General features: G+C 50.8%; 2 protein-coding genes across 18 annotated transcripts in view; one reads left to right on the top strand and one right to left on the bottom strand.

Annotated features, from left to right (window-relative positions):
* Positions 1-2,309: 2,309 nt before the first annotated feature.
* Positions 2,310-4,458, bottom strand: Mrpl41 (mitochondrial ribosomal protein L41). Of its 2 annotated transcripts, none has more exons than XM_078048832.1 (2): positions 4,332-4,458; positions 2,310-2,972 (listed from the first exon to the last, which is right to left on the bottom strand). In XM_078048832.1, the coding sequence occupies exon 2, from the start codon at positions 2,962-2,964 to the stop codon at positions 2,557-2,559; it is 408 nt and encodes a 135-aa protein (XP_077904958.1). In that variant the 5' UTR covers positions 2,965-2,972; positions 4,332-4,458; the 3' UTR covers positions 2,310-2,556. The 2 variants fall into 2 exon arrangements, with proteins under 2 accessions (XP_077904958.1, XP_005336920.1); XM_005336863.5 differs by lacking the exon at positions 4,332-4,458 and adding an exon at positions 3,226-3,361.
* Pnpla7 (patatin like domain 7, lysophospholipase) overlaps positions 3,381-12,940 on the top strand; it is a 71,402-nt gene continuing 61,842 nt past the window's right edge. For 11 of the 16 annotated variants that reach the window (XR_013438447.1, XM_078048812.1, XM_078048810.1 and 8 more), the window contains exons 1-8: positions 4,519-4,663; positions 6,624-6,758; positions 6,853-6,940; positions 7,357-7,436; positions 8,581-8,672; positions 8,819-8,959; positions 9,599-9,758; positions 11,457-11,537. Coding sequence is in view for 15 of the 16 variants with exons in the window: in XM_078048812.1 (XP_077904938.1) it covers positions 4,634-4,663; positions 6,624-6,758; positions 6,853-6,940; positions 7,357-7,436; positions 8,581-8,672; positions 8,819-8,959; positions 9,599-9,758; positions 11,457-11,537 (807 nt within the window). In the remaining variant the exon portion in view is untranslated. Of the gene's footprint in view, positions 3,676-4,376; positions 4,664-6,623; positions 6,759-6,852; positions 6,941-7,356; positions 7,437-8,580; positions 8,673-8,818; positions 8,960-9,598; positions 9,759-11,456; positions 11,538-12,940 lie in introns of those variants that run through there. The other 5 variants (XM_078048809.1, XM_078048808.1, XM_078048806.1 and 2 more) reach the window with 5 other exon arrangements.

The following is a 12,940-nucleotide window of genomic DNA, read 5'->3' as shown; positions in this document are numbered from 1 at the left end:
AAAAAAAAGTAATTTTAAAACTCAGAAACTTGTACTGAGGCACAAACCCAGGGCCTTGCCCCTAACAGGCCAGTACTCTAGCACTGAGTTATATTCCTGGCCTGGAAGTAATTTTAGAACATGAGAAGGCTACGCACATGCTTATAATCCCAATGACTCAGGATCACAAATTGAAAGCCAGCTTGAGTAATTTCGTGAGACCTCATATAAAAGAGGGAAAAAAGAAAGTTGGGGGAATGGCTTAGTGGTAGAGTACCCTTGAGCTCAATCCCTGGCACCACAGAGGGGGAACAATCCTCCGATCACATGGTAGAATGAAAGGTGAAGAGGGGAGAAGATGTGTGTACATTCTGAGCCACGTTGGTTATAAAGTGACAATGGGGACTGAGGTTGTGGCTCAGTGGTAGAGTGCTCACCACATGTGAGGCCCTGGGTTCAATCCTCAGCACCACATATAATAAAGATATTGTGTCCAACTACAACTGAAGAAATTAAAAAAAAAAAATAAAGCGACAGTCGGCGTCACTAATCATTTCCTCTTAGTGGCAATAAACAGATCAGCTTCCATGTCCTAAACTGTCATCTCCTACTTTTTTTTTTGGGGTAGGGGCAGTACCAGGGATTGAACTCAAGGGCACTGAGCCACTCCCTAGCCCTATTTTGAATTTTATTTAGAGACGAGAGACTCACTGAGTTGCATAGGACCTTGCAGTTGCTGAGGCTGGCTTTGAACTTGCTATCCTCCTGTCTCAGCCTCCCAAGCTACTGGGATTACAGGCATATGCCACCACGCCCACCTTTAATATTTAGTTGTAAGTAGACACAATCCCTTTATTTTTATGTGGTGCTGAAGATCAAACCCAGTGCCTCATCTGAGCTAGGCGAGCATTCTACCACTGAGCCACAACTGTAGCCCCAGGACCTCACTTTTGCTGAGATTAGTTTTGGAGTCACTGTCCTCCAACCTCAGCCTCCCAAGCTGTTGGGATTATAAGCATGGACCACTGTGCCCAGCTAGCCTTATGTTTTGGTGGCACACCCCCATATGCCAGCAAAAACCAAAGTGGTCATGACACATTTTTCTACCTTAAAAGGAACAATCCCTGTTGGTGGCCAATTTATTGTTTTTTTTTTTTTTTTTTTGGTACCACAGACTGAACCCAAGGGCACTTTGCCATTGAGTTACATCTCTAGCCCATTTTATTTTTCATTTTGAGACAGGGTATTAGTTGCTTACAGTCTCACTAAATTGCTAAGGTGGGCCTTGAATTTAGGATTCTCCTGCCTCAAAGCCTTCCAAGTCACTGGGATTACAGGTGAGCCACACCCAGTTGCTGCCAATTTAGAGTTTGTGTAAAGAGATTTCATGTGCCTGGTGCAATGACGAACACCTGTAATCCCAACATTTTGGGAGATTGAGGCTAGAGGATTGCAAGTTCAAAGCTGACCTCAGCAAAAGTGAGGCACTAAAAAAACTGAGACCCTGTCTCTAAACAAAATACAACATAGGGCTGGGGATGTGGCTCAGTGGTTGAGTTCCCCTGAGTTCGATCTGCTTCTGTGGGATTATTAATGGTAAAGCACCATCTCCTCTTAGGCTGGCTTTTCAGCTTTTTCTGCTCAATTAAAGCCTGTGCCATAGTGGAGCGTGCCTGTGCCAAAGTGCCGGGTAATACTAGACCCGGCACTTTGGCACGCTGGGCGTGGTGGGTGCGGTGTAGTCACACCCAGTTGCTAAGGCAACTGTAGCCTAGCGGCAGCCCTTATCTCAATCCACAGCTGGATAGAGTACTAGACATGTTCAGGGGAAGACACCACAGGGGTGGCAAAACCCATCACAGGAGGAACAGAAGGGGGCGTCACAGGAGGAACAGAAGGGGGCGTCACAGGAGATTCAGGAGGTTGTACAGAAGGTTCCCGCCATTTCCAAGACGGAAATTCAACACCTTCCACGTGAGGTTTTAGAACATGTATGGTTCAGCTAAATCTTAAATGAAACAGATCTGAAGGCCTAACTCAGCAGAGGAGAGAGACTAGTCAACAGAGCCCAGTTTGACACCAGTTTGCATGTGGCTTCATCTTTAGGTTTCCCCAAGGAGGCAGTTATTTTCACCCGACCAATTGCTTGGGATCCCAAAAGGAACATGATAGTTTTGATTTTGGGGGTGAATTCACCAGCTTTATCTGGTTCATGCAGCCTTATAAATTTTTACTGGTATGGGCTGAGTGATGAGCACAAACCTGACTTCTAAAGTTGCATGGACTCTGTTATGCAGCACACATTCCACCACCTGATGCCAACCACACACTGCACAGGGTAACACTTTTTTTTTAAGTTGTAGATAGACACAATTTTTTTTTTTTTTTGACATGGTGCTAGGACCAAACCCAGTGCCTCACACATGCTAGGCAAGTGCTCTACCACTGAGCTTCAGTCCCAGCCCAAGTAGCACGCTTTTAATAGAAACAGGATGGAGAAACTGCCCCATACTCCTCCAGGAACTCAAGATCACAAGCTGGGTCAGAGCAGCCTCTAGTTCCAAGGCAATCTACTTTCTAACGTGGGAAATTCTTGGGATATAGCTGGAAGAGCTTGCCCTCCTGTGTGGGCTCAAAGCCGTACTTTTCCAGGTTGTCAGGACTGAAAGTGCCTTCTTTAAAGTCCTTTTGGATAGCAGGTGCAACTGTTTCCAGGAAGAGTGCTTTGGCAGTCAGTGGTGTGTCTGTGCCTGCAGGAGCTCGGTAGTTCACATAGGGCTTGAGCTTGAAGCCAGTCAAGTCTGGGACAACAAATTCTGGGACCTTTTCCTTTATCTGCACAAACTTCCAGCCTGAGGCACGGATGCCTGTGCCCTTGGCGCCCCGTCCCTTGTTAAAGGTGCGCGGCCCTCGTTTACTGGTCCACTTGCTCATCCTGTCTGCTCCCCGCACCAAGCCTTGAGTCACTGCGGTCAGGAAACCCATGACGTTCCCTGCAGGAAACAGCTTTGAAAGGTCAGCACCGAGGATGGCTGAGAAGACCCCGGACCGTGTGGTGGAAAACCTGGACTCAACCCCGAGGGGTAGAGGATCCAGGTCGGATCCTCCTTGAACAGCCACCCCATAATACCCCTGTCCCCGCGGGCGTAGAGGGCCCGGACCCCACACCCGGGGACTGGAGAGGAACCGGAAACAGACCCCGCGGGCGGAAAGGACGCAGCACCCCCTGGAAACGGACGGACCGACCTGAGCTGGCGGCTCTTGAGCTCGGCCTCGCGCTCCCACTCTGCCTGCGACAGTTCGGGCAACTAGCCCCCGGCCTGAGCCAAAACAAGTGCTGGGGGACCAGAGCTACACAACCCGACTGCGATCTCGCCGTACTTCCGACCGACGGCGGATCAAGCGCCCTGCAACAAGAGCAGCCCCGATTGGCCGCTGCCGTATCCGACGCGCAGCCGTAGTTTCCCGAGGGGGGGCGTAGCCTAAGGGACTTGGCCAATGGGTGGAGAGACCAGAGGCGGGGCTGCGGGAGCTTGGGACCCGGGGAGTCAACAGGCGCGCCCGGAAGTGGGGGTCCAGGCCCACCCCTGTGGTGGGTAGGGCGCGCGCAGGCAGGCGCCGGGCTCGGTGCCTACAGCCACCGGCGCGGCTCCGAAGTGGCCCCTGTTGACCCTTCGTTTTCCTCGGGACCCCGAGGTAGTCCCTGAGGACTCTACGTTGTCCTGAACGGGCCCGAGGTGTCCTGGGCACATGTACACTACTGTTAAGGAGGGGCTGTTCCTCGGGAATCGTCGGAGGGTTAGGGAACGCGGGCCCTTCCGTCCCTCGGCGGCCGCGGCTCGGACCTGTAGCAGAGGGGCGGTCCAGTGACGGGCCGCCTGCGCCTCTCCCTTCTGACCGAGGGAGTCAGGCCCTCTTGGTCCCCAGGTTCATCACTTCGGGGCCCGGAAAACCCACCCTGTTACTCCAGCTCCGCTTCCCCGTCGCCTCCCCCCTATTCTGACGGCCCCGAGGTGTCCTGGTCATTTGCTCCTCTTGATGCATCCCCCGCGCCGGATGACCCCTTCACGGACACTGCCCTTCCGGGTCACGTCCCCTCCAGGACTACTGCCTTTTCCGGCGGTTGCATCCCCAGGCCATGACCCTCCCTACTGCTGTCCTTTCCGGCCACACCCCTTCCCAGCAGTTGCTGTACCCGGCTGGTGCCCTCCCGGTCGCGCCCCTCCCCCGCTGGATCATCCTAGTTCCTCCAGAGCCACACTTACACCAGCCATACCCTGTGCCCCACACACTCACCCCTCCTTGAACAGCCACCCCATAATACCCCTGTCCCCAGCCAGTGTTGAGCCTACCCCACACGGCCTCTCCAGACCCTGGCTGTGCTGTCCAGACTCTTCCGCTGAGTTCTGGGAGTAGAGCCAGTGGCTTGGCTGCTGTTGTGAGTTCCCCTTGGGCCACGTGAGGGCTGTTTACAGGAGAAGGAAGCCGCAGTGAGACAGCAGAAGCTTCTGAAAAACAGCTTCTTTTCAGGAGAACAAAGGTGCAGAGGTGTTTCCTTCCAGTGAGAATGTGATTTGATTCTGAAAGTAGTGGGGAAGGCGCTAGTAGAGTGTTTCCTCAACCTGTCTCCTCACCCTTTGCTCTGCTTACAGTCATGCGGGAAGAGGAGGATGTCTGCTCAGAGGTTGGTATACCAGATATCTGGTGAGAGTCCTTTCCTTAGAACCCCCACTCAGGAACTTCTCCACCTAGAGAAGGGTTCTCTGCCTCCCTCCTCTGCCTGGGCTTCCTGAAGCCTGAGGACTCTGACTGGGGTCAGTTGCCTTGCCAGAGCTCACACTGGTTGCTACATAGCCAGGCTTTCACAGTATGGGCAGTTGCATGTGGCTGTTGGATGACATTTGAGACCATCTTTTCATCCCTTCAGGTCCTGTTTCGCTTGAGACTTTGCCTGCTTGCTTTGCTTAGGGTCTTTTTTCAGTCCAGCACTACAGCCATATCCCAAAGGCTTTTTTGTTCATGAGCCAGAAAAGTAAATTCATTAAGCAGCAGAAAGCTAGAGACACTCCATCATTGCAGGCAATATAAGTAGGTTAGACCTTTGCTTGGATAATCTGACTGCCCCAGACTTCAGAGGGGCACACTCAGATCAGTGGAGGGAGTGGTGGGGTGCCCTTATGCTCCCCAACCAATAAGCTCCCGAGAGCTGAGTGGGGACAAAGAAGGAGAGACACTGGGTACCTCAATCCTAAAGCAAGAGGTGCACTGTGTGCACAGTCACATGCAGCACAAGGGTGTTTCAGCCAACAGAAGGCCATGCGTACGACAGTATGCGATAGAATTGTTTTGCCTGGTGAGTTCAGTGCTCTCTTAGTTTGTATGTGCACACCCTGTGACATTCACATAATGATGAGAACACCTGCCAGTGCATTTCTCAGAGGGTGTCCTCACTCAGACTGATGACTGAACCTGCCTCCTGCACCAAGTGCACAGGGATGAGCTTTCTGAATCTCTCACTCTGGTCTTGATGCAGAATTTTGCCTTAGAGACGCTTTGCCAGGCGCCTGTTGGTCCCAAGCTCCCGCAGCCCCACCTCTGGTCTCTCTACCCATTGGCCAAGTCCCTTAGGCTACACCCCACCTCGGGAAACGCTTTGCTTCCTGCCCTCCTTGGCTTTTCTGGCATGACTGTTGTATCTGAGACCTGTTTCTCTGAAGGTTGGGGCTTTGGTCCATGGCACTTGAGTAGAAACTGGAAAGGATTAGTAGGTGGCCTGCCCTTCCCCACCTAGCTCCTGGCTGCTTGGGAGCAGGGTGGGTGCAGGAGAATGGAGAGTGGCTGCATGTCTGGCTGGTTTCTTGGGCCCATCTTAGGCTTTGGGAGCCAGCCAGCCTTCTCTGAATTTCTGAAGTTCTTGTCAGTGCCCTTCTCAGATACAGCAGGGAGATGTCTCTGCTCTTTCCTCTTTGGCATGTGAACTGATATTAGATGTCCCCCAAATCCAGAGGGCTCTTCAGAGTTTAGTTAATTAGTTTGTTTGTTTCTTTCTTCTCTCTCTCTCTCTCTCTCTCTCTCTCTCTCTCTTTCCTTCCTTTCCTCCCTCTCCCTTCCTCCCTCCCTCCCTCCCTCCCTCCCTCCCTCCCTTCCTCCCTCCCTTCCTTCCTTCCTTCCTTCCTTCCTTCCTTCCTTCCTTCCGTCATCTTTTTATGCTTTCCAGGGTGATCTTGAACTCCTGGGCTCAAGTGATCTTCCTTCTTTGGCCTTCTGAGCAGCTGGAACTAAACAGAATACAGGCCTTAGCAACCACCCACCTTCTCAGGGTTTCTGTGCACAGCAGTTATTTGGCTTCCATAGGGCACTAAGAGATGATCTTGGCCTGCCCTGTGGCTGGGGCTTGCTTTCCTGTGCTTACATCTCAAGGATGAGAGCCCAGGATTCAGGTGTGTTAGTGATGTACAGGGCATTTGCTGTCAGCAACCCTTCCTGTGTATCCCAGTGTCTGAGGAAGACAGGTTGCTCCCTATCTGTCTTTGGAGGCAGGCCCAGAGGACCTCAGCAGCTCTGGCAAGGTCACTTCTCTCTGGAATCTCCAGAGGTGCTAACTTCCTCCCTACCTTCCAACTCCACTCTTGCTCCCTGACCAGGCCCAGGCTGGGAATCCAGGCCATTTGTCTGTTCAACCTGAGTGCTGCTTTCCTCTCCAGGCTGGCTTCTGTATAGGCACTGCCCTGCGTTCCTGGGGGCTGCAGTTCATGGAGGAGCATTCACAGTCCACCATGGTAATCACAGGCTTTCCTGGGGATGGACCTGGTTGGGCCAACTGGTAGCTGTGGTCAGCCTTGCTGATGGGTGCACTTTGTCCTGTCTACCCAGCTGATCGGGATTGCAATTGGAGCCCTCCTGGCACTAGCCTTTGTCAGTATTGCTGTCTTTTTTGTATACAGAAGGGTTAACCGATTCCGTAAGTATCTTGGTTTGTACTGTGGCTCTAGGGGGAGGGACAGGGCTCGTATGTGTGTGGGTGTGTGTCCATGTCCTATGGGCATTTGGACTCTAGGGGTGTGGTTTTGTTGGAATCCAGGTTCAGGCTGTGGTTTCCAGTCTTTGCAGAGCCTTTTCTGCCTCCCTTTCCTAAGCAAGGATCTAGTGAGAAGAAATGAGATTCCTCTGTGATCTGAGACAGGCACTGATGTCTGAGGGGTGGCTGGGGGACAGGACAGGCAAGAACACAGTTTATCTTCTAGCACCTATATTTCTAGCCCCTGGCCAGTGCTGCACTTTTATTTTAGCTCAGGCAATTTCACCATAAACCCTCTCAGGGCCATGCCCAGGATGGGGGCTTTCCCACTTCATAGTGTCCCTTCCCTCTCCTTGCAGGACAAGTGCACCCCACTCCTCAGTACAGGTTCCGAAAGCGGGACAAAGTGATGTTTTATGGTCGGAAGATCATGAGGAAGGTAATTTGCTCATAGCCCTGGGTGGTACCTTGGTTCTTTCCTGAAAAGCACCCTGGGGAGTGGGGACCACTACTCCCCAGGTTCCTTAAGCTTCTGGTTCCTGCACTCTGGGAGTATGCTGCTTAGGGCTCCATGACCCTTGCTGCTGGGCACAGGATTTTGGGGGGTGTCATAAGTCATGCTAAATATTTTCTGCTTTCCCTGACTAAACCAAATACATTTTATTGGAAATATCCCTGGCCTTGTTGACCTCAAACCACCTGGTCCGGAGGGCTGGAGTAGGGTGGGTGTTTGATTTGAAGCAGTTATCTTGCTTTGACCAGTGCAAGGACAGGAGGCTCTCTGCCCTTGACAATCTGAAGTGCAAGTTTCTGTCAGCATGAAGTGAGGAGAGACAGCTGCTTTCCAGAAATATTTCTAGGGGCAAGTCAGGGGGCATAGAGGGCCATACACCTACCCTCAGATGGGTGGTCTCTACAAGGACTCAGGAGGTTAAGCTGAGCAAAGATCCAATCCTCTGGGGCTGGGGAGCCAAGTTTCCTGATGGCCTATGGAAAAACACTGAAAAGTGTCTCTTGTGGTTCTGGAACCTTCTAAGTACTGAGGGGTGTCTGGGGGACAGGACAGGCAAGAACATAGTTTATCTTCTAGCACCTGTATTTCCAGCACCTGGCCAGTGCTGCACTTTTATTTTAGCTCAGGCAATTTCACCACAAACCCTCTCCGGGCCACGCCCAGGGTATTCCTCCTGTGTTGGGGTATAGGAGTTAGTAGTTAAGGAGCTCCAACCTGGAGATAAGCAGTCTAGGTTGAACCCTTGTTTGCCTGTGCTAATCCTGCCACGTCTCACACCCTGTCGCAGTTCTACAGAAGCCAACAGGTGTGGAGCCACGGAGCTCTGACAGTTTGGCTGCTTGAGGACATCAAGGGCATCCCGTGGTTATGTGGGGCTGTGTGTGTCCCCTGAGTCTGGCATTCCCTTCCCTCAAGGAGCCAAGAGGTGGGGGGGCGGGGATTGTTGCAGATGGCCCTGGAAGCTGAGAGCAGTATGGTAGGCCATCCATGGGCAATTCCTGAGGTCTGGCCCCTGAGTGCTCAGGTCTGCCTGTTAACAGGGTGTGTAACACATCTGTTTGTCCTACAGGTGACCACACTCCCCCACACACTTGTGGGGAACACAGCAGCACCCCGGCAGCGGGCCAGGAAGAGAACTAAGGTGCTATCTTTGGCCAAGAGGTACTGGGAACTTCCTCCTAATGGGTACTGCAAGCCTGTTGGAATCCTCACTAGTGCTGTGCTCCTTCCACATCAGAGGAGCACTGAGGGCATTGGTTTTTAATTCTTCTGTTCTTGCTCAAGGTAAATGTGTCTCTGCTTCTTAGAATTCTACGTTTCAAGAAGGAATACCCCACCCTGCAGCCGAAGGAGCCCCCACCTTCGCTGTTGGAGGCTGATCTCACAGAGTTTGATGTGAAGAATTCTCATCTGCCATCAGAAGTTCTGTACATGCTGAAAAATGTTCGGTAAGAGAGTGATGAGCGCAGGAGGACTTGCCATAGCATGGGCATTCCCTCAATATGCTTCTCCCTGCAGCCATCTCTGTCTTGGCTTTGTTGTATCAGAAGATATTGGCAAGCCAGACTTCTTCCTGCGACTGCTGGTCTCTTTGCCCTGGAGTGGTCGGTTGCTGGGTCAGGCTGCTCCAGTAGCAGGGCCTCATGGTCCCCTCGCCTCCTCACCTGTTCTTAGTGTCTCCATTTTCAGTGGTAAACTCAGAGTAAGCACAGGAAGCGTGTGGAGGGATCAAAAGCTGCACATCTGAGCATCTGACCCTGAGTACCTTTCCTCTTTCTGGTACCAGCACCCTATCCCAAGAGGGCACCTTGGCCTTTGGTTGTTTTTGTGTCTGTCTCATATTCATAGTCATAGCCCCAGAAGTTCTTTGAGCTGATGGGAGTCTCAGAAGTTTAAAATTCTGTTTGACAGTGATGCCAGTCTGCCATTCAACATGGGCAGGTTGATCTGGGTCAGCAATAGATCTGCAACCCTAGCTCTCATGCAAGTGAGGACAATGGCCTGTGTCCTCTTGAGCCTCTTTCAAAGCACATCCCTCACCCCGCCTTCCCAGGGTGGGTGTCCACAGTGCATTCTGCTCATTACAGGGTCCTAGGCCACTTTGAGAAGCCACTGTTCCTGGAGCTGTGCAAACACATGGTCTTTGTGCAGCTGCATGAGGGGGAGCACATCTTTCGGCCAGGAGAGCCAGACACCAGCATCTACGTGGTGCAGGATGGGCGGCTGGAAGTCTGCATCCAGGACGCTGTGAGTCCAGGGCCAGGGGCCTGCAGGACAGGGCTGGGAATACTGTGCCTCCACCCAGCTGTTTGTCAGCTCCACATCAGAAAGTTAGTATAAGATTTAAACTATAGGGCTGGGGCTGTAGCTCAGTGGCAAAGCACTTGCCTAGCATGCATGAGGTGCTGGGTTTGATCCTCAGCACCATGTAAAAATTAACAAATAAAGACATTCTGTTCTTCTACAACTACAAAAAAATTTAAAAAAAAGATTTAAACTGTAACTCTTTGGGGAGAAGGCACACCTTTCTCCCTACAACCAAACAGCTGCTGTGGACCCTGTGTATTCTTTCCCATAATGCACTTGTCTCTCAGCTGGTCTTAGCAATGGTTTTGTTTCTGTTAAAATATTGGTATACTTTAAACATTAAAAGTTTTTCTTCCAGGTCCTCAGAACACTTCTATTAATGATTTGATAGATAAGTAATTATGTTGATATGTCATGATCACTTGATCCCTTTTCCCATTTAAGGTGTTTTTCACCTAGGAGCTAAATATTTGTGCCTTGCTGGTGCCCAGTCTGTCCTTCAGAGGGCAGTTGCTGGGGCAGGATTTCTGGTTGCACTCTCCCTGGTTCTTTTTGTTGTGTTGCTTTCTGAGAGTGTGGTGTCAGTATTTTTTCCTGGTGTTGTCTGACCTAGGCTTCCCCATCACATGCCGCTGTGTAAAGAATGCTTAGGGAGTCCTAGACCTTATGTAATGGCTGCCCCTGACCTTGCAGAACCTGTAGTCCCATTGGTTCCCACCTGCCCTTGTTCTGAGAGTGGGCAGTGGTCCCAAGATAGTTCCCACACTGTCCTTTCTGGTCAGGATTGTTGATTCTTACGTTTGTAGGTTAGTCAATGGCTGGGCTTGATAGGTTAGATAGAAAGGATGGGCTTGGGTTTTTCCAGTCTCCAAGGGTCAGAGCCAGCAAATCCTAGGGCACCTGGCCACCCAGCTGATAAACAGACTCCTGGTCTGATGTGCTAGGGGCCTCCCAGAAGGACTGGAGCCACCTCTCTATGGCCCTTGACCTGGATGTGAGGGACTCATGAGGGTGACCAGTGCCAGATGTGGACGACTTCAGAAGGGACTTTGCTGGGCCAAGCTGAGATGAGCTTTGTATATTTAATCACTAGGTTGCATGTTTTTTTTTTTGTTGTTGTTGTTATTTTGCCTAGTAGAAATTATGTTAGAATTCCATAGTTTTTACTGATAGTAACTAAATTTATTCTTCATAGCCCTTGTAATTAGTCCAGAAAACCAGCTTAGATTTGTGAAATTTCACCCAAATATGCCCAGTGAGGATAGGTCATGACCTTGAGCTGTGGCTGGGTTCAGTAGAGTTTCTTCATCCATTTCATCCCTCCTCTTTTTTTCCTTGTTTCAACCTTATGAACCCTCTGCTTCCACTGACTCCAGCCAGTCTATGCCTTTCATCTAAGATGCCCACTTTGCTTTTTAAAATTTATTTATTTTTATCTGGTGCTGAGATCAAACCCAGGGCCTCACCTATGCTAGGCAAGCACTCTACTGCTGAGCCACAACCCCAGCCCCTAAGGTGCCCACTTTTTGATGCAACTTGGAGATAGAGGCCAGGCAAGCCTCGCTGGTCCTAGCTGGGCCTCTCAATGCCCTAGTGGGTACCCTGTGAACCAAGACTTTCTCTCCTCTTCCTGCACAGGATGGCACTGAGGTGGTAGTCAAAGAAGTGTTGGCAGGAGACAGCGTCCACAGCCTCCTCAGCATTCTGGATGTCATCACTGTGAGTGTCTACGTCACAGCAGGTGCCAGGGTCCTTGGTCCATCGAGGCCTCACTCCTCGTGGTTAGAGGCCAGTTCTCCACAATGACATATGAGGTAGAGGACTGGTCTAGTATGGGAGGGACCTTCATTCTGACCACATGAACTGGTGGGGTCTCCATGGGAACAGCTTCAGTAGTGTGTTTAAGATAGCCAGGCATTTGATAAAGGATTTTAATTGCCTCTTTTTTTTTTCCCTAATATCAGGGTTTGAACTCAGGGGCACTCGACCACTGAGCCACATCTCCAACACTTTTTTGTATTTTATTTATAGAAACAGGGTCATCCTGAGTTCTTAGGGCCTTGCTAAGTTGCTGAGGCTGGCTTTGAACTCGCGATCCTCCTGCCTCAGCTTCCTGAGCCTCTGGGATTATAGATGTGTGCCACTGGACCTGGCTTCAGTTGTCTTTTTTTTTTTTTTAATCTTTATTTTATTTTTTTAATGTGGTGCTGAGAATCGAACCCAGTGCCTCACACATGCTAGGTGAGCATGCTACCACTTGAGCCACATTCCCCAGCCCTCAGTTGTCTTAATTTTAAGAGACTAGTGTTAGACTCTAACACATGCTTGTGCTACAATATTCAAAAGACATAAAAGTTGTAGAGCAAAATGTTTCCTTTTGTCCTCAGGCCCTAGATCCTTCCCAGGAGGGACCTGACACCAGTTTCATACAGATCCTATGTGGCACCTTTCCATTGTCCCATCTTATGCAGCCAACAGCAGTTCTGGTCTTCAGTGTATATCACATTGTATTTGAAGGCCAGGCTATAGGAAAAATTCTTAGGATGAACTCGCTGGGTCTTGGGGAGCACATTTGTAGTACTACAAATGTGATTGCTGGACCCCCACAGTTGCAGAGCTTGGTCCTCCCAGATGTGTGCAGCTGCTCATTTTCCCGCCCTCGCAGCATAGCGTAGCGTGAGTTGACATTTCCTAGTCTGTCAGTTAAGCAAATAGCCAGCGTCTCACTTTTTACTTTCTGTGATGAGCAGTTCCTAATGTGGCATAGAGGCAGCTAGTCAGACCAGCCTCAGCCCACATCTCTGTCTCTCCCTGTTGGCAAGAGTATGATACCCTTCCTGTCTTCTTGTTAAATCCCTTTGGCAGTGCTGGGATTGAACCCATGCTAGTCAAGTGCTTGACCACTGGTAGAGCCTCTGCTCCTTTCTTCTGCAGTGCAGCAGTTCTTAGGTGTGGCATTTGCAGCTTGGAGAACATTTGTTTCCATCTGACTCTGAAGCTGCACTGCAGCAGCATCCTGGGCATGTTGGGCAACTTTGACCCCAGCTCTCTCAACTGTGTTGCCACATCTCTGGAGCAGTGAAACAGAAGCTTGGCAGGGTGTGTTCATGCAGACTGCACAG

The sequence above is a fragment of the Ictidomys tridecemlineatus genome, chromosome 4 (genome assembly GCF_052094955.1).
Source record: "Ictidomys tridecemlineatus isolate mIctTri1 chromosome 4, mIctTri1.hap1, whole genome shotgun sequence".
NCBI classification, from domain to species: domain Eukaryota; kingdom Metazoa; phylum Chordata; class Mammalia; order Rodentia; family Sciuridae; genus Ictidomys; species Ictidomys tridecemlineatus.
Note: the sequence above shows the minus strand (reverse complement) of the source record. Positions and strands in the feature narration are given on the sequence as shown.